The 19640-nt window shown below is 37.7% G+C and overlaps 1 protein-coding gene across 2 annotated transcripts; it reads right to left on the reverse strand.

Moving 5' to 3' along the window:
• Positions 1-2680: 2680 nt before the first annotated feature.
• On the reverse strand, positions 2681-17878 carry FAM221A (family with sequence similarity 221 member A). 2 transcript variants are annotated; one of them, XM_034401942.3, is made up of 7 exons: positions 17432-17878; positions 10836-11009; positions 9558-9748; positions 8431-8637; positions 4079-4180; positions 3908-3996; positions 2681-3115 (listed from the first exon to the last, which is right to left on the reverse strand). In XM_034401942.3, exons 1-7 carry the CDS (start codon positions 17494-17496, stop codon positions 3044-3046), a joined length of 900 nt encoding a protein of 299 aa, XP_034257833.1. In that variant the 5' UTR covers positions 17497-17878; the 3' UTR covers positions 2681-3043. The 2 variants fall into 2 exon arrangements, with proteins under 2 accessions (XP_034257833.1, XP_034257834.1); XM_034401943.3 differs by lacking the exon at positions 10836-11009.
• Between the last annotated feature and the right edge of the window lie 1762 nt (positions 17879-19640).

The following is a 19640-nucleotide window of genomic DNA, read 5'->3' on the forward strand; positions in this document are numbered from 1 at the left end:
TCAGTGCAATGTTGAAGGTGAGAAACACCACTTTCAAATCAGGCAATGTGGCAGCACTTACCATAGCAAGAGCTGATTTGAGACATACTGTAAAAACAGCAAAGCGGGTCTTATAGTCAGAAAGTGCAGAATTTCTTTCAAGATCCTATGGATCCTAGTAAATGGCAAGGTATTTGATTATTACTAACTATAAAGTAGCTTCCCTAACATGTAAGGGTGACACAGATTTTCTAAACAAGCTAAATGTTTTTTAGATGGTTTGAGGCCACTAATAACATTCCAGCAAGGAAGGCTGTTCCTCTTCCTGACGAACAGCTGCTCAGGTTTGATACAACTGCTGTTTAGGTGCTGCAGAAAATCAACATTCAAAAAGTTCTGCATGCTGCTAATATCCTTGGACAATACTTAAGGAGTGTGCTGTTCAGATGGCCACTGTTCTCACAGACATGACTGCAAACATTGTATCAGTGCCAAAAAAATCACATGCCTTAATGATTACCATCCAGTTGCACTCACTTCCATTTTGATGAAGTTTTTACCCCCTACATTTGACTCATTAGTTTGCCTATCAGAAGAACCACTTTATAGATAATGCACTTTCCTGTGTGCTTCATCTTAAATTGGGGCACTTGGAAAAGAATGTGCAAATGCTGTTTGTTGATTTTAAGTTTGGCATTCAGCACATTCATTCTTCAGCATTTGGTGAACAAACTGGGCCTATTAGGTTTTAATATTCCTTTATGTCACTGGACATTTGATAGGCCTTAGTTTGTGCGAGTTGGAAGAAAAGTTTCCAACTCCATCTCGAATACATATTCCCCACAGGGCTGTGTCTTGAATCCTGTACTGTTCAATTTAATGACTCACAACTGCTGTGCCAAATCTGCTATGAATCATATTGGATGAACAGCAGTGGGTCTTATCCAGGATGACAGTAAAGATGTTTACAGGGAAGAGGTGAAGGTCTGGTGGACTGGTGTAATAGAAGTAACCTGGTTCTAAATGTTAATAAAACAAAGGAGATCATTGTAGATTTTAGAAAGAACCAATATAGTCATATTCCACTCAATATCAAGGATACAGCTATAGAGGTGGTCAACAGTATTAAGTATCTGGGGGTGCAGATAACTAACAATCTGAACTGGTCTCTCTACATGTCATACTTAGTGAAGCTTGCAAACCAGCATCTGCATTTCCTGCATTGGATGAGGAGAGTGCATCTTTCTCCTGTCCTGGCCACTTTTTACAGAGGCAAGATTGAGAGCATCTTAACAAACTACATCACTGTTTGGTTTGGTGGTAGCAGTGCCTCAGATAAAAGGTCCATACAGAGAGTGATAAGCACAGCCAAGATTGTAGGAAGCTTGCTTCCTATTATTCAGGATACCATTATTCAGGATACTGCTTATAAGGTCTATTTGTGTAGAGCTCAAAGCATTATTACAGACCCCACACACCAGTGGTGGGTTCCTCCTGGTTCGGTCCGGTTCGGCCGAGCTGGTAGCGGTGACGATATGACATCACCGAACCGGTTCTCCCCCCCCGCCCTTCCCCCCCACCCCCACGTTATTCTTACCTTTTATTTGGTCCCATCCCCAATCTATTGCTGCCTCCTGAGTCCCAGCTGATGACTAGAGGGAAAAAAAACTGTTTAAACTCTTGCCACGGGGCTTCAAAGGGCCGTCCTACAGCTGATCAGTGTTAAAAGCAAACAAATTAGTCGGGTCGTAAGTGCGAGGACTGGTCGTAAGTGCGAGGACCTTCCAGAAATGACTCTGACCAGCTAGCCACGCCCACCTAGTCACATTACCTCCAAGCCACACCCACAAAATAAGCCACGCCCACAGAACCGGTAGTAAAAAAAATTAGAACCCACCCCTGCCACCCACCCACTTTACAGTCTGTTTCTGTTGCTACGCTTTGGGGGGTGGTTTTGAAGTATTTCTAGCAGGACTATCAGATTCTGTAACAGCTTTGTTCTCTATGCCATCCATCTGGTAAACTCGCAAGATTCGTTTTTCTCACCATGTACATGTATATATCTGAATTAGATTGTGTTGTTTCTCTGCGTCATATAATATATGTGGGTACATGCATATTTGTTTATCATGTTTATATAGTGTATATCGGAGGTGGCAATCCTTTGAGAGCTGCATGCAATGAAATTTCAGCTATCATCTATAAGGCTGGCTTAATAAGGGATATCCTATTAAAAAAACAAGGCATAAGATGTATGTCATCCAATCCAAATCATCTAATAATCAGTCAACCACATTTTTACTGCATTATTTTTAGATAAATCAATTCAACTATACAGGTAGTCATTGACTTGCAACAGTTCATTTAGTGACCAAAGTTATAACATCATTGAAAAAAAGTGACTTATGACCGTTTGTCACATCATTGCAGCAACTTCATAGTCATGTGATCAAAATATAGACACTTGCCAACTGACTCATATTTATGACAGTGGCAATGTCCCAGGACCATGTGATTATCTTTGTAACCTTCTGACAAGCAAAATAAATGGGGAAGTCAGATTCACTTAACAACCATGTTATTAACTTAACAACTGCAGTGATTCACTTAACAACTATGGCAAGAAAGATCTTAAAATGGGGCAAAATTCACAACAACTGTCTTGCTTAGCAACAGAAATTTTTGGCTCAATTACCACCTATAATGATTATTTGTTTTTCTTTATTATCAACATTTTCAAATCTGGAAATACAGAAAACAAATAAAATGCAAATCTTTAACAATAATAAAATAATCTGAAAAAGTAATTCTCAATGTTCATATAATAGTTTTCTGTCACGAAACCTGAATTTTTTCCATTACTGATTTTCAAGTATGCAGAATTAAATGGATAGCATTATTTTGCTTCAATGCCTGAATGCCTGTATCATACAATGCCTGTATTATCAAACAACAAAATTGGCATAGAAAAATAAACATATTGTACTATAATCACTGCAAATAGATAAACAGACAGATAGATAGGGACAGAGATGCTGATAAATTACAATGAAACCCAAATATATTATTGATGATGTTGGGTCTTTGTTGGCATAGGACTTTTGCCTTTCTGATCCCTCGCCTTCTCTTGCTTCAACTGTAATGAAAAAAATCATAAAATTACTTGAAACATAAGCTCTCCTTGTTTTCTGCAAACTCTAGAAAACAACTTTCATCTAGTCCAAGGGTGTCAAACTTTCAGCCTGTGGGGTGGGTGTGTCAAGTGCTGGCCACTCCCACCCTCAGTTTAGCAAAGGTGGGAAAAGTTGCGATACATCACGTGACAACAACATGGCACCTCAAGTTTGATACCCCTGATCTAATCCCATTATTGCTACATTTTCTTATCCTACAGAATAAGAAATTTCCTTTGCAGAATGCATCTACATCCAAGCACCCATATGAATTGACACAAACTCACAAATTGAAATCTATGAGTTATGCCATTGTTGGAAATCTCATAAGCTATGATCTAAGGCGGAGGTAGAGAAACACATGAATTAGTTGATACGATTGACTATCATGCATAGAATTTAAAACTTGATGTAGCAAGATTTATACAATGTTTAGCCAATAATGTAAATATTATTTGTGCAATTGCATTACTGAATAAATAGGCAGATGTGCTGCCTGTAAAACTTTTTTGCTTTTGAAAAAAGTCACTGGTCTTCAATATAAATTATACAAACACTCTTCTTTGTTTTTGCATGTCACGATAGTCCTGCTATCCCCATCTAAGTACATTCGATTTTCAGATATCACTACAGTTTCCCAATGTACTATTTAAAATTGTCAACACATTATTATGTGTGCTAAGTGCCATTTGAACAAATTATTTTTAAACAGAAAGAAATGCTTCTGCTTTAAATAATGTATGCTGTGGACTTACCCGTGCCTGATATTGTCTTTCAAAATAGGCCATATCATCTTCTTCAGATCTCCTTAAACTGGAAACTTGCATTGTTGTACTTGTACTTCCTTAAAGACAATAATTTGATTAGATTTTAAAATGCATTTAAAATCTATTTAATCAACTATAAAAAAATGTAAAAATCATTACCATCTGTTAATTGCATAGAACTGGATGGACCTTGGAATGCTTTTAAAAATGGATTATCCATGTTGGTTACAGGAGCTTCTAAGAATTGAGAAGAAGGTGCTCCTTAAAAGTAAACAAACATTAACAATTAAAATTAAACTACTACTGCTGATGAATAAAGTCTAGGTTAAATATTTGTTCGATTAAGACCACCAAAGATATTGAACAGCATTTCTACTAGATGATGGAGTAGTATAAAAGGAATAAGTTGATAGTGTGGATAAAATAGGATAATCAAGATGAATCAACACTCATCAGAAGGGTTAATTCTATTTTCTACAGGTCACATCGAAATTAAAAATGTAAATCATACTGTACGTATCAACCTAAACATTCAGTCATTGGTTAAATTGTCATCAAGAAAAGCTTGAAAACAGCCACTGTTAGCAAGGATAACAGCAAACTGCTGCAGTTCATTTCATTTTGTTTGCTTGCCCTGACCCAAATATCAATATAAACCTCCAGCTTAAGATAATACCCCACATATCTGATGGAGTCCAATTCAGAGAACATTTGAACATAAAGTAAAATTTATTATTTTATAAATATTTATTTTATATTTATTTACAGTCACCTAGCAGGTAGATGAATGGCAAAAATTTAATAAATAAAATAAAAAATAAATTTATAAAATATAACGTAATATACTATAACACCAGAGGTGGTATTCAACAGGTTCAGACCAGTTCTGGAGAACTGGTAGTGGAAATTTTTAGTAGTTCGGAGAACCGGTAAATACCACCTCTGATTGGCCCCGCCCCCATCTATTCTCTGCCTCCTGAGTCCCAGCTGATCGGGAGGAAATTGGGAATTTTGCAGTAACCTTTCCCTGGAGTGGGGTGGGAATTAGATTTTACAGTATCCTTCCCCTACCATGCCCACTAAGCCATGCCCACAGAACCGATAGTAAAAAAAATTGAATCCCACCACTGTATAACATATTTCTTAATACTACATTTTTAGTACTACATTTTTGTTGCAAAATAAGCACTGGTACTCATTTGGGAGTAACTATGAAATAGATTTTAATAAGACCAATGATTAAGCTATTATTAAAGTAAAAAACAATCAAATATATTGACAGAAGCAACAATTAAAATGTATCCTAATATAGCTTTCTTAATCTCTGTAAAAGGGATGAAGTATAAGAAGGATAATATTTTTTCTGGGTCAAAATTTATTTGAAATGTATTGATAAGTTACAGATAAAGCTCAATTTAGAGAAATTCCAGCAGAAGGAGAGTCCAACAAATCCAATGATAGAAAAAAAAAAGAAAACTCAGGATAATTAGGATAAACAAAAGGTTTAGAAACTCAGTAAAATCAGCAAAGACATACCCAAGCGCAGATGTACCATCTGATCATAATTTATTACTTGCCAAAGTCCAGCTGAAACTAAAAAAGATGAAAAAGCCAAATCCTCCTAAACCAAGAATTGACAGTGATTTCATCATTAAACATGGAGTTAAGATAAAAGAAGATCTAGAAATTCATTTAAGAGAAACAAACAACCTAAATAATGAAGATGTAGAAGTGCAATAGTAGAGGTAACAAACTCAAAACAAAGAAAGAGGTACCACAAGAAACAACAGTGGATGATGGATGAAATTCTTCATCTCATAGATGAAAGACGCTCTTATAAAAATAAAAACAAAGAAAAATACAATGAATTGCAGAAAAATTTGACTGGCAAAATTAAAGTGGTTTACAAAGAGATGCAAAGAAATAGAAGAGACAGAACGTATTCATGATCATTTCAATTTACACAAAAAAGTAAAGAAGCAGCAGGTGTCTTCAAAAAGAAAACCAACAACTTAGTTGACAAGAAGGGGAAAATCATCTTGGATGAGGATGAAAAACTAAAAGATGGAAGGAATATATTGAAGAACTTTTTGAGGACACTAGGGATGATATTGATATGGGAAGTATAACAACTGGACCAAACATCACTATGGCGGAGATTGAACACGCAATAAAAAAAAGCAAAAATAAGAAAAGCCACAGGATTGATGATCCCAGTAGAAGTAAATGGTGTTTACTGTAAATGGCCTCAAAGTAAATGGTGTTCAGATCAACAATTTAAAATATGCTGATGATACAGTTCTGCTTGCCAGTAAATATGAAGACCTTCAGCTCCTCATCAACGGAGTCTCAGAAATATCTGAAAAATATGACTTGAAGCTTAACACCTCAAAAACCAAGATCATGGTCATCAGCAAACAATCCATTAATTTACCATTGAGAAATTTGGAAGGAATACCATTAGAAAAAGTTGAAAGGATCACGTACCTCAGTTTTAATTTACCTGAAAGCTGGGACATGATCAGTGAAGTAAAGACAAGGATAGAGAAAGCTCGAACAGCATTCTTCAAAATGAAAAAGGTCTTCTGCAGTCATGACATAAGCCTAAAACTGAAAATCAGGCTTGTCAGATGATACATCTTTTCTATCCTGCTCTACAGAGTAGAGAGTTAGCCTCTGACAGAAAACCACTTGAAGAAACTAGAAGCATTTGAAATGTGGATTTACAGACGGCTGTTACGTATAAACTGGGTTAACAAAATCACAAATGAGGTGATAAGCCGCCTGGGAAAGCAAAGGGAAATAATCAAAGCCATTAAAAAAGCGAAAGTTAGAGTATTTTGGACATGTGATGCGACACCCAGAAAAATACAGCATCCTTCACTTAATCCTCCAGGAAAAAATTGAAGGCAAATAAGGCCCAGGCAGAAGAAGAACATCATGGCTTCAAAACCTAGGAGACTGGTTTGGACAAAACTCAGCAGCACTTTTTCATACAGCTGTTGACAAAAATAGGATTGCCAACATGATCGTCAACGTCCGATGACGGACATGGCACAAGAAGAAGAAGTTAGGATAGCTTCCTCATACATATTGCAGAATGAAAAAAGAGGTTATTCAGATGAGGGCACAAAGTTAAATAAGAACTCAGACCACAAGTCATGATGGTAAAAAGGAATTGCTGCTTATTTCCCAGGCTAGCATATTCTACTAGAATATTTAATCTTTCCTCTCTCCTGTCCTAAACTACTGTTTCAACATAATAAATCCCACTAACTGGCTTACCCAATTGATGGTTTGATAATATCATCCTCCTTGCCCTTACCTTCCCTCATCCTGAACTCAAATGAAGCTTCATCCAACAAAAAAGTGCTTGCATGGGGGAAACAACCAGCATGAGGGAAAGGAATACCTATTGTTGCTTATTTTCGATCTCGTGTCTCCTGTGCTCTCAGCCAAAATCCACTAAACCATGGTTTTATTGTTTTATAATTCAAAAGTTTACTTAAAATACATTTAATTATATTTAATTAAAAAATAAACATATGATAATATATGATAACGTTACCTTCAAGAAAGCTATTTAAGACAGCAATTTTAAAATGTAAACCTGAAAGCTCTATTTTATATATATATATATATATATATATATATATATATATATATATATATATATATACACACACACACACACACACACACACACACACACACACACACACACACGTTTTCGGACAAAAAAAGATATGATTGATCTTCATAGGATATGAAGTAAAGTAAATATGAATACTTCATAGGAAGTATTCCAGTAAAGGCCTGTTGCCAACTGTAAATGACACTCCTTAATATACAGATTAGCCTAAACAAACCAGCCTAATCAACTATCAGGTTGAAAGACTGCTTGCATTAAACACAGGCTGTAAAGTGTTAGTCACTTTATGTTGAAATTAAGCCTAGACAAGCATTAAAAGCCAGAATGGTGATTCAAAATCAGGGTTCATAGATTTATAAAGCTGAAGGAGACAACAATCTAAATCAAGCCCATGTTGGAATGCAGAATTATAACTTCAAATTAATCAGGAAGAAGAATTTAAAACCTATTAGGTTTCAGGTGATCTTCAAGGTAATTCTGTATAAATCAAAATATGGCAATACTCATTTATTTAAAAAAAATTCAAGCATATTTGTACTAAACTATAAGTCTTGATAGTACTAAAATAAATTTCATAATCAGACATAATTACTTGAAACACCACTGATTTTGTTAGACATGCAATTAAACTATCCCAATTGTTTTACTAAACTATTATTTCCTTTTTAGGTTATGTTACTTGTGCAATGCATGTTCCATATCTCTACCACGCCACCCTAGTTTCTTCCAGGACTTCTATGTAAAATATATACCGGTAGTACGTGAATGCTTGTCTTCCTCCAAACTCCCTAGGATAATTGGCTGAGAAATACAAAGGCAATCAGGCATAAATTTAAAAAAAAATTAATTTCATCCTTACCTATTCCACTATCATCAAGTCTCATGTAGCCTTCTGCTAAGGAACTAAAACCTGTTAGTCCCCCCATTGCAGCATAAGGGACATCATGCCCAACTGGCTTTCCTTGGGCTAAACGTTCCTCTTTTGTTTCCACTATAGTTTCATGAGAATATGCTGGGTGGCCACATCCACAAGTAAAGCAACTGTGAAACCCTGCACATTTGGAACCTAATGCAAAACATATTTTGAAAAAATCAGAATTTGTTTGAAAGGTTTCCATTCAATGTCAATTTTGCTTGCCATAGCCTTGGTGATATAAACAATTGCTACAACTGAAACCTTTTAATATTCATATATGTATTATTTAAATAGGACAGACATGACAAAAAGAGTAATAAGTATAAGAATTATTTCTACATATGGGATCATAAATACTACTCTTTGCTTAGATAATAATTTGCAGGTAAATTCTAATTTTGCAAGGAGTTGTCTGAGAAAAGTCTTATTGTGTGCATGCTTGAAAAAGACCACATTGTGAATCTCCTATTTGGAAGCAGCATATATTTGAATATTATGTATCATTATGCAAATTAACCAGATTTAAATTATTTATTTATTTAGACTATTTGCTTGCCACTTCAATCAAAATTTACACTCGGCAGGTCACATAAAAATATAATATAAAAGAAACACAATTTTAATTAAAAATAAAATATCAAGACAAAAATAGAGAATAAAGGATAGTGACAATACAAATCAGAGATTTTCCAGAAAAGTCAGTCTTTAGAAGCTTATAGAAATGAACAAAGAAAAGCCAGCCAAATCTTCTCAGGGAGACTATTCCACAATATTGGAGCTGCAACAGCAAAGCAGCACCTCCTTACGTAAACTCCCTGAACCTCCCAAAAGTATGGAATTTGCAGCAGTTTCTCCTGACTAGATCTAATCAGGCAGGCCAAAGCTGAATAAAGAAATATTTATGGTGAATCTTGAATTAGTTTTCTGACTGCAGAATTTGAAATGTATTAGTTACTTCCAAAGCAATAGATATACATTGTTATGATACTGAGATAGTATTTAAAGAAAGGTATCAGTAGATAGCAGTTACTTTTAAATATAAATTACTCATTTAATCAAAGAACACTTACACATATTGCATAGAAATCCAGTTGCTGGACTATGCTGATCTGCAAAGTGCTTACATCTACAGCGGATGGGCTGAGTACCATTAAGAGGAACAAAATTATAAGATTTGCATGCGCACCGGTTCACTCTACAAGGTAGAGAAATAGGACGTTCTTTTGGAATCACTTCAAAATCTGTTCTGTGTTGTTTATATCTAGAAAAAAATTTAAAAATGCAGATGCACTGTTTAGTTACTATTCTCTTATTAGGATATTTAAGAATCCTCTTATTCAAAGATAGTCAATAACTTTATAAAAGGGGTGAGGCCAATACAATTTGGCAGAATCTTCAAAATCTCAACTTTAATCCCAGATTTGGAGAAAATATGCATCAATCTTTTAATTCAATGGTCCCCAACCTTTCTGGCTTTGCGGACCAGTAGGGGAGGAAAGAGGGGATGGTTCCACATGAGCGGCAGGCACAGGTTCCTGTTGTTTCTGCAAGTAGGGCTCTGCACTCGTGCTCTCACCACTGCTTCCACAGCCAGGTTCCAAACAGGCCACACATTTTTTACATGCTTCCGAACTGCTAGGTTGGCAGAAACTGGGACAAGTAACGGGAGCTCACCCATTATGCGGCACTAGGGATTCGAACCGCTGAACTGTCGGCCTTTTGATTGACAAGCTCAGCATCTTAGCCACTGAGCCACCACATCCCTAATAAAAGCAATACAAGCTATTAAAGCTTTATTTTCTCTTGGCTTATATTTATGAATTCAATCAATAGCAGAGAAACAATATTCTGTGCTCGAAAGAGTTGTTATTGTCTGATAGTACAGACCAACAGAGTACAGTTATTGGGCCATTACCATTCAGAGAAAAATAAAACAAAGCACAATAATAATTCTGTTTTACTTCTCACACAACGAAAACCACATTGGAAACAAAGAAAAGGATAGAAATCAGCCTAAATGTACTACCCCAAGAAAAAGATAGTTCAAAAGTGTTTCAGTCCATAAGCTAACTAAAATAGGTTTACTGTGTTAAACCAAAAGTAAGATAACCAAGATTTTAAGACAATACTCATTTTTCCCTAATAAGATGAGGCAACAAATGCAAAACAACTCTTCTGTTTTAAAGATAAAAATCATTTGTGGGAGTATTAGTCTTCCTTTTGAACAAATATTATATTATAAAGATACAATATATATGACTATTAAAGACACATATTTTATAATCGTCTTCTTAATCTAAGATAAATTTTAGTGCATCATCCATTGGCACAAATATAGAATGCCTCACCTATGAGAACAAAAGCATGGTGTTTCTGGACCCACGAGTTTACAGTCAATGCCGGTTGGTGATCTCCAGCTCACATATAATCTATTTTGCAACCGAATTGGTAATACTTGTTTCTTATATTGTTCATATTCTTCCGGGGTAAACAGTTTCCCACCATCATCTTCTCCTACAATTCTGCAAAAGTGTTGATTTCTGTAATGCTTTACATTACATATTTAATTAAAATTGTAACAACAACCTTTTTAATAATACATACATGGAACACAGGGAGAACTTGTCATATCATGGGTGAATGAAACAGAAAATATGAATATCCAGGAATTCTAAGTCTGAAAAGAAGTAAGTGAATATCTAAAGACTTATTATCCTAAATATAATTGGCAATAATTGCTTAATATACTTTGTTAATTTTTCAATAGTGTTCTCAAACAAATTTTCAGGATTTCTTTAATTATAAGATGTGATGAATTTTTTACTTATGTCTTTATGAAAGGAAATCAGAAATTATTCTTTTCTATTTTTCTTTTTCTCTCACTTTTACTTTTTTTTCTTTCCTTTTTCTTTTATAAAATCTTTTTTTCTTTTTCTCTTTTATTTTTTTTTAAAAAGTTATTTGAAAAAAGTGACAAGGATGGATTTACAGAATGAACTTGGAGTTTATGGTTACATTGTGACTCACTTAGATGCATGGAGAAATTTCCAAACTAGGTATTATACAGGATTATCCCTGTTCAATACTTTTTTAATTTACTGTTGTTTTGGCAAGGAAGAAATGTTTAAATTTTTATATATGCTGTCCTTTGTACAAGGGGCACAGGGACAAACATAAAATTTTCTTTTTTATAGTAATTTTGTTATAATTACAACAGTAATAATATTAAAAAAAATAGAAAGAATGGAACATGTAAGGAAAAAAGAAAAAAGAAGAAAAGAAGAGAACTAGAAAAGAAAAAAATGAAAATATAACAAAGGAAAAGAAATATATAAAATGACTTCCCATTTTCATCACAAGCATGAACAATTTAGTAACATATCACCTCTTAAAATGCAAATGAACAAATGAGCTCTTCTTTTTCACATCCCATCCCATCTATATATAAAAGAGCCCTTTTCTGAAATGTGTGTGTGTGTGTGTGTGTGTGTGTGTGTGTGTGTGTATATAAGTGGTGTGGGTGAGTATATACGCATATATACAGATTCATATATTGTTTCTTATATTGTTCATATTCTTAAGCCTGATGTTAGCAAAAAGCATTAAGGATTAATAACACATCTATTTTAATATGGATCAAATTAATCAACTTTATATTGCTTCCTTTTTTTAAACAATCTTAATCTTTAGTTTCTTTAAATAATGTTGAACTTGATTTCTTTTTTTTTCTTTTATTTCTTCCCACAAAACTTTTCAAAATTTTAACAAGACCCATTTGCAGATTCAATATAGCAAAATTATCCAGGTTACTCTCTTGATTTGTTCTTTATATATCCCTTTTAATTATTAAGATGTCAGCAAATATTTTATATGTCTAATGTAACATCTTTTTCTATGTCATTTGTATAAAAATCCATGTTCAGTCTCAGTCTTATCAGATAGAAAATTTGTTCCTCTTCAATAACAGATTTTAGACACATTCTCTCTAGTAATCAATTTTTGAAATCTTATTTTATTAAGTTTCAAAACAAAAGAGTTTTCCCATGGGAAGAATTTTTTATAATTAATTCCAAATTATCTGGAGCCTGTATTTTCTAAAATCAAAGTTTTAATTTTGCTTTTCTGTTTTTTTTAAAAAAGGGTTCTTTAATTATTTAGTTAAAACGTTTTTTCACTAAGGATTGAAGAAAACTGACAGGTACTATAAAAACTTGTCAATCCAAAAGTTCTTAATAACTGAAAAGCACTTGATAAACAATTTCCAAAAGTTAGAAAAAGCAGTATGCAAACCTAGTGTTCTTTCAAAGTCACACTATTAGCAAGATGACTATTTACTAATCTCTCTGAGCTCTAAACTTGCCAGAGAACGATATCGCATTATTTCCTCATGAAGAATAGCTATCAGGAGCACTTGTAGGTGATCTCAAGTCCTCGCCTTGTCTGGAAAGGAAGAGTCTGTCTACACAGCTTTTCGCTGTGCCATGATCATCAGCTCCATATATTTCCTTAAGTTTTAATTTTCCTTAAGTCAGGCATATTATTTTCTCACTTCCTATCTGTACAGAAAAAGCTAAGAAATAGAAATTACTGGAATAGTTGTCTGGGCAGTAGGGAAGAAAATGGTATGCAACAACACTGAGTGATCCCTGGAGAAAGGATAGGCTATAAACCATAGTAGTATTCATATACATTTCTAACCCATGGTTTATTAAATTAATTCAGACAACCATATGTGTACAATACTCTGAATCATAAATTAACCATATTGGCTGGATTCTCATAACACAGTAGGCTACAATTAGCCAACTATATTTTAGCTTGACATGTTCTCAGATAAGAAGTCTAGAATAGTAGCATTGGAATACTGCAATCATTGAGTTTGAGTTGCCCTCCAAAATTCAATGTCAATGTATATAACAGCAAAATGGAAAAAGCAAATAAATAAAATCCAAATAGACAAAAATAAAAGCAGCAGCATGCACCTATTATATAAAGACTTTAAAATATCTTAAAAATAAATACGAAGATTAATAACATCAACCAATATCACCTTTCAAATTTCATATCCCCAATCTTAATATAGCTCTAGGTCACTTTAAGGTATAGCTTCTATGGCTTTAGCATCGAGTGTATATTTAGTCAATGAATGAAAGCACATACTAAATAGGAATCAGAGAAGAACATTCTAAATGCATAATATACAGCAGAACACACTTTGAAATCATATTTAAATGATCATGCATAATGTGAGAAGAGCTCCAGTGTGGATGGGAACATTGGGAATACTGTAGATTCGCCTTCCTCCAAAATTTCTCTGTTTTCTCAGCAATTTATAAATATAAATTATAAATAAATATAAATAAATATGATTAGGCAATATGTACAATTTTGGACAATAATGCAGAATAAACTGCAGATTAGTTATCTGCAATTTATTAGTCCTTATCAAAATGAAACTATCTTTTTAGATGTTTTGTAAAAATGACAATACTTTTCTGTTTTAATCATCAGGATGAAGTACCAAATATATGGTAAATTATTTATTTATTTATTTATTTTATTTATTTATTTGTTTAAATTTCTATACCGCCCTTCTCCAAATAGGACTCAGGGCGGTGCACAGCCTAAGTAAAAACAAAGCATACAAAATTTAAAAAACAGTATTAAAATAATTAGATATTCTGGCCGTAAATTAAAACAACCCAATTTAAAACCAATTTAAAATTTAGCTCAAGCCAGCCCAGCTAGTTGAAATAAATAAGTTTTCAGGGCCCGACGAAAAATCCGGAGGTCTGTTATTATACGTAACTCCGGGGGAAGGTTATTCCAGAGGGTGGGCGCCGTCACAGAGAAGGCTCTCCCCCTGGGGGTCGCCAGCCGACATTGTCTGGCGGACGGCACCCTGAGGAGGCCCACTCTGTGCGAGCGTACTGGCCGGTGGGAGGCTATTGGTGGCAGTAGGCGGTCTCGTAAGTACCCCGGCCCTAAGCCATGGAGCGCTTTAAAGGTGGTCACCAACACCTTGAAGCGCACCCGGAAGACTACCGGGAGCCAGTGCAACTCGCGCAGGAGAGGTGTCACATGGGAGCGCCTCGTCGCCCCCATAATCCCCCGCGCGGCCGCATTCTGGACCAGCTGGAGCCTCCGGGTGCACCCCAGGGGGAGCCCCATGTAGAGAGCGTTGCAGTAGTCCAGGCGGGAAGTGACTAGTGCCTGAGTGACTGTGCGTAGAGAGTCCCGATCTAGAAAGGGGCGCAACTGGCGTATCAGGCGAACCTGATAAAAAGCCCCCCTGGCCACGGCCGTCAAATGGTCTTCTAAAGACAGCCGTGCGTCCAGGAGGACGCCCAAGTTGCGAGCCCTCTCCGTGGGGGCGAGTGATTCGCCCCCAATAGCCAGCGATGGCGTCAGCTGGCTATATCGGGACGCTGGAAGCCACAGCCACTCGGTCTTGGAGGGGTTGAGTCGGAGCCTGTTTCTCCCCATCCAGGCCCGCACGGCCTCCAGGCACTGGGACATCACTTCAAGGGCATCGTTGGGGTGGCCTGGGGTGGAGATGTACAGTTGAGTGTCATCAGCGTACTGATGGAACTCCACCCCGAAGCCACGGATGATCTCACCCAGTGGCTTTACATAAATGTTGAACAGAAGGGGCGAGAGGACCGACCCTTGTGGCACCCCACAAGCAAGGTGCCTCGGGGTCGACCGCTGCCCCCCCGTCAACATAGATTGCGACCGGTCAGAGAGGTAGGAGGAGAACCACCGCAGAACGGTGCCCCCCACCCCCAACCCCGCCAACCGGTGCAACATGATACCATGGTCGATGGTATCAAAAGCCGCTGAGAGGTCTAACAGGACCAGGATAGAGGAGCAACCCCTATCCCGAGCCCTCCAGAGATCATCCACCAACGCGACCAATGCCGTTTCCGTGCTGTGCCCAGGTCGGAAGCCGGACTGGAGCGGGTCTAGATAGACAGTTTCATCCAGGTACCGGGGAAGCTGTTGTGCTACCACACTCTCAACAACCTTCGCAACAAAGCGAAGGTTGGAGACTGGACGATAGTTAGCCAAAACAGCCGGATCCAGAGAGGGCTTCTTGAGGAGGGGCCTCACAACCGCTTCTTTCAAAGCGGCCGGCAGGACCCCCTCACTCAAAGAAGCGTTAACAATCTTCTGGAGCCAGCCTCGTGTCACCTCCCGGGAAGCCAGTACCAACCAGGAGGGACACGGGTCCAATAAACATGTGGTCGCATTCAGCCGTCCCAGGACCCTGTCCATGTCCTCGGGAGCCACAGGATCGAACTTCCCCCAGATAACACTCTCAAGACCTGCCTCAGTCATCCCATCCGGACATACCCAGTCAGAGGCCAGCCCTTCCCGAATCTGAGCGATTTTGTCATACAGATACTGCACAAAGTCCTCAGCTCGGCCCTGCAAGGGGTCATCCCGCGCTTCCAGATGGAGGAGGGAGCGGGTCACCCTAAACAGGGCGGCCGGGCGATTATCTGATGACGCGATAAGAGCGGCAAAATAGCTAGATTTTGCCGCTTTTATTGCCACTAGGTAGGTCTTAATATGAGACCTCACCAGTGTTCGGTCGGATTCGGAGCGGCTTTTATTAATCCATTATTTATTATTAATCCAGAATCACATTGAACACTGCAAACAGCCAAAATTGTATAATTAGTCCAGCTAAATAAGAAGCAAATATTTTGATTGGGATAATAATCTGCTTATTGTTCTTCATAGGGTAGTATTTGCTAATGAAGATGAGTGGCATGTGATGATGAAAAAATATTGTAATATTTGTATATATGTTTGTAGCAGCCACAAAGAAATTGCCAAACTGCTTTGGATAGCATCATCAAAATGGTGAAGAGCAGGCTATACTGCACCACAAATAAATCAATGCTGGATAACAACCTCAGTTGGATATCAATTGCAGTACTGTATAGATGACATAACTCAATTCAAAGGAGTTAATGAAGAAAAAAACTTAGTGTGTTAAAGCAAATGGAAGAGGCTTTCATCCTGCAATAAACTGATTGTGATTAGTTAAATTGGGACACCTCATTCCTTTTCTGCTTCCAATTCACCCACTAACTCCAGTAAACCTTAAAGCCTGAGAAGGGAGCGTTTTGTGGAGACTACTCTAGACTGAATTTTACTGTTAAGACTACTCAATTTAGATCAAGCAGCTTGACATAGGATAGGTAACAGTTCTTTGGAGCCTGTTTGGAGCAGAAAATGAGTCTTAGAATTGTTCTAATTAAGCACCATATGATCTCATATGATTGGTTTTGATGTAATCAGCTATTTGGTGGCTCCAGCGTTTGTGCAAACCCAATTCATAACAGTTTGTATGCAATAAATAGACAAAATTAGTGGATTCGGTGAACCACCCTTTAGAGGTTAGTGTTGCAAAACAACACAGCCAAAATGCTGAGGCCAAAAGTGGAATGAAAATTCCCTATTGGAAAATGAGCCTTAAATCCAGATCTTTATCTGAGTCTTGGCCGTTAAAGAACAGCATCTTCAGAAAGTGAAAAAATTCTTATACATGCCCAGAACACATTAATTTATATGTCCAAGACATCTAACTCTTAGGGAGCTGCCCCATAGTTTGCTGAATCAATTAGGTTGAGTGGAATAAATCCGTCAATTCCATTTTATCCAATCCCTAAAATGTGTTCCTGATTCAGGTGAGCAACCCTAAGTTTGTGGTAGAGTTTACACTATAGCTAGGCTACGAGATCTGGCATTCAGAAATCTGAACCGCCACCAGACTACAACGCAAACATATTCTTCAAACATATTCTAAATAAACGCGAGTCTTTGAGACACGAGGACTCCGCGAGGATTTCCTCTTTCGTACGAGCGCCTTAGCAACGACTTTCCCAGTCCCTTTTCGGTGGAGAAGTGCTCCTTCAATTGGCTTTCTTACCGCCTATATTCCAAGTAGTCGTCTATGGCCGCGGCAGCCCCGGAGTCAAATGTCAGACGCTCCATTACTTCGTGAGCAACCTACGGGCTATCCCGTAGCACAGATGCCCTTTCGGAGATCCCGCGAAGCCTTTCCAAGAGGAATTAGAGACACGCGGCACGGAGCGATGGCTTCGGGGGAGAAGGGAGGAGGCTCCCTGTCAGGAGGAGCGGCTGGGCCGCGGTGTCGCTCGGGAGGAGTTGCCGCTGCTTTGGAGGCAGCGGTTTTTGAACCTTTCGACGCGCGCCTTGGTTTTGAATAAAGTTCGTTGAAACTGCCGCTCTTCCGTTGCTACGTGCACCTTTTCAGCGACAAAATTACAGTTTTAATGATTTTGCGATAAGGGCAGCTAGTAAAGAAATACTAGCTAGGCCGCCCTCCATCCTGAAATTGAGTTTGCATAGTTGCCAGAGCCACACACTTTGCCTGTCTAGCTTCAGTGAGTCATCTGAACTACACGCCGGAATGGCGATTCACTACGTACCTATATTTTATATAAATTAGCCAGTTTAATGCAGTTGGAAGGCAGTATTTCACAAGTTGGCAGCTTGAAGGTATTTGGACTTCAACTCCCAGAATTCCCCAGGAAACACACTCTCTGGAGAATTCTTGGGTTGAAGTCCACATGTCTTCAAGTTGCCAAGGCTAACAAACAACATAAAATGCTGGCATATAAATCAGGAGATTGAGTTCTAAATTCTGCTATAGCCATGAAAGCTGCCTGAATGATTTTAAACCAGTCCCTTTCTCAGCCCAGCCCAATCCACCTCACAATTATGGGGAAAGTACAGTAGGAAACAGGACCATTAGGTATGTTCCCTGCCTTGAGTTTTATTCCCTGCCTTGAGTTTATTTATTACCGGTATATGTATAAAACTATGTGTTTTATATATATACCCCACCCAATCAGTTCACACCCCCACTGGCAGTTAAAAGGAAGAAACAGCTGCGATCACACATTGCTCCTAGAATCATGAAGCCGAAAACACCAGCCTGAAGATGACAAATGAGACTTCGTCGAAACGTCGCCAAGATACTTCCAATTTTACGCGGGAGAAAACCCGAATAACCAAAGACCTACAAAACTGTGTGTGTATGTACATATATATTGAGTTTTATTTATACATGTATATTTACATTATATACAGGCCAGAAGTTGAGGAGGGAGCAAGAGGAGGAGGGTTGTCTTCCCTGAAGACAACCCTCCTTCTCACACGACTCCCTGGCCAGCTGTTGCGGGGCCAGGAGGGCGCACACAAGAGAAAAAAGGAGAGAAAAAGAGAAATGAGAAAATGATGGAAGGAGAGAATGAGAGAAAGAGTGAGAAACAAATGGGAGAGAGGGAAATGAGAGAGAGCTGGAGGGAGAGAATGAGAGAGGGAAAAGAGAGGGAAACAAATAGAGAAAATGGAAGAGGAAGGAAGGAAGGAAAAAACAGAAATGGGGGAGAAAAAAGAGAAATGAGAGAGCACTGGAGGGAGAAAATGATAGGGAAAAGAGGGAAACAAAAAGGAGAGAATGAATGAATGAAAGAAAAAGAGGGGGGAGAGGGAAAAACAATGGGAGGGAGGGAGGAGGGAGAGATTCCCACAAAACAGGGAGCCAGAAAACCTGGGTAGCCGTGGCTGGGGGGGGGGGCATGTGACTGGGTGGGAGTGACATTGAGTTGGCCATACCCACCCAGATTTTTGGCTCCTAGTGTTTTCTTTTCTATGGGAAACCAAATGGCAAATGGCTCTTTGAGTGTTAAAGTTGAAGACCCCTCTAGCTTAACAATGTAAATTTTGGGCTCAATTGTGGTCATAAATTGGGGATTACCTATAAATGGACAAGTTGTAATGAGATATACTTAGAACTAAGTAGGCATAGGATTTCCCTTCGTTCTATTATTATTTTTTTTCTTTGAGTCAGTGTTGACTGCTTGGCTACATCCCTGCGAGGCTGAAAGAAATAAATTAGCACAAGATTGCCCCGCTATTTAGGACTAGAACTCAGAGATCCCTGCTTTTTTACTTGATGCTTTAATCCTAAATCAAACTTGCTCTGTTATATTTATCAGATAGATATTAAAGCAATACTAACAACTGGATATATATTATTTTACAGGATTACAATAAAAAAACTAATAAAAACTTTTGAAAAAGTAAATGAAAAGATCAATAGGGACTCA

This window comes from Pantherophis guttatus, chromosome 4 (assembly GCF_059756535.1).
Source record: "Pantherophis guttatus breed Tessera chromosome 4, ASM5975653v1, whole genome shotgun sequence".
Classification (NCBI taxonomy): domain Eukaryota; kingdom Metazoa; phylum Chordata; class Lepidosauria; order Squamata; family Colubridae; genus Pantherophis; species Pantherophis guttatus.

What these genes read in the sequence shown, in the direction of transcription:
- FAM221A (XM_034401942.3), bottom strand. Translation starts at nt 17,496, where the DNA reads ATGGAGCGTCTGACATTTGACTCCGGGGCTGCCGCGGCCATAGACGAC. An exon ending in TTCTATGCAATTAACAGATG is followed by an intron (nt 3,997 to 4,078) that starts GTAATGATTTTT and finishes ATTGTCTTTAAG; the next exon opens with GAAGTACAAGTACAACAATG. An exon ending in AAAGACAATATCAGGCACGG is followed by an intron (nt 3,116 to 3,907) that starts GTAAGTCCACAG and finishes TTTTCATTACAG; the next exon opens with TTGAAGCAAGAGAAGGCGAG.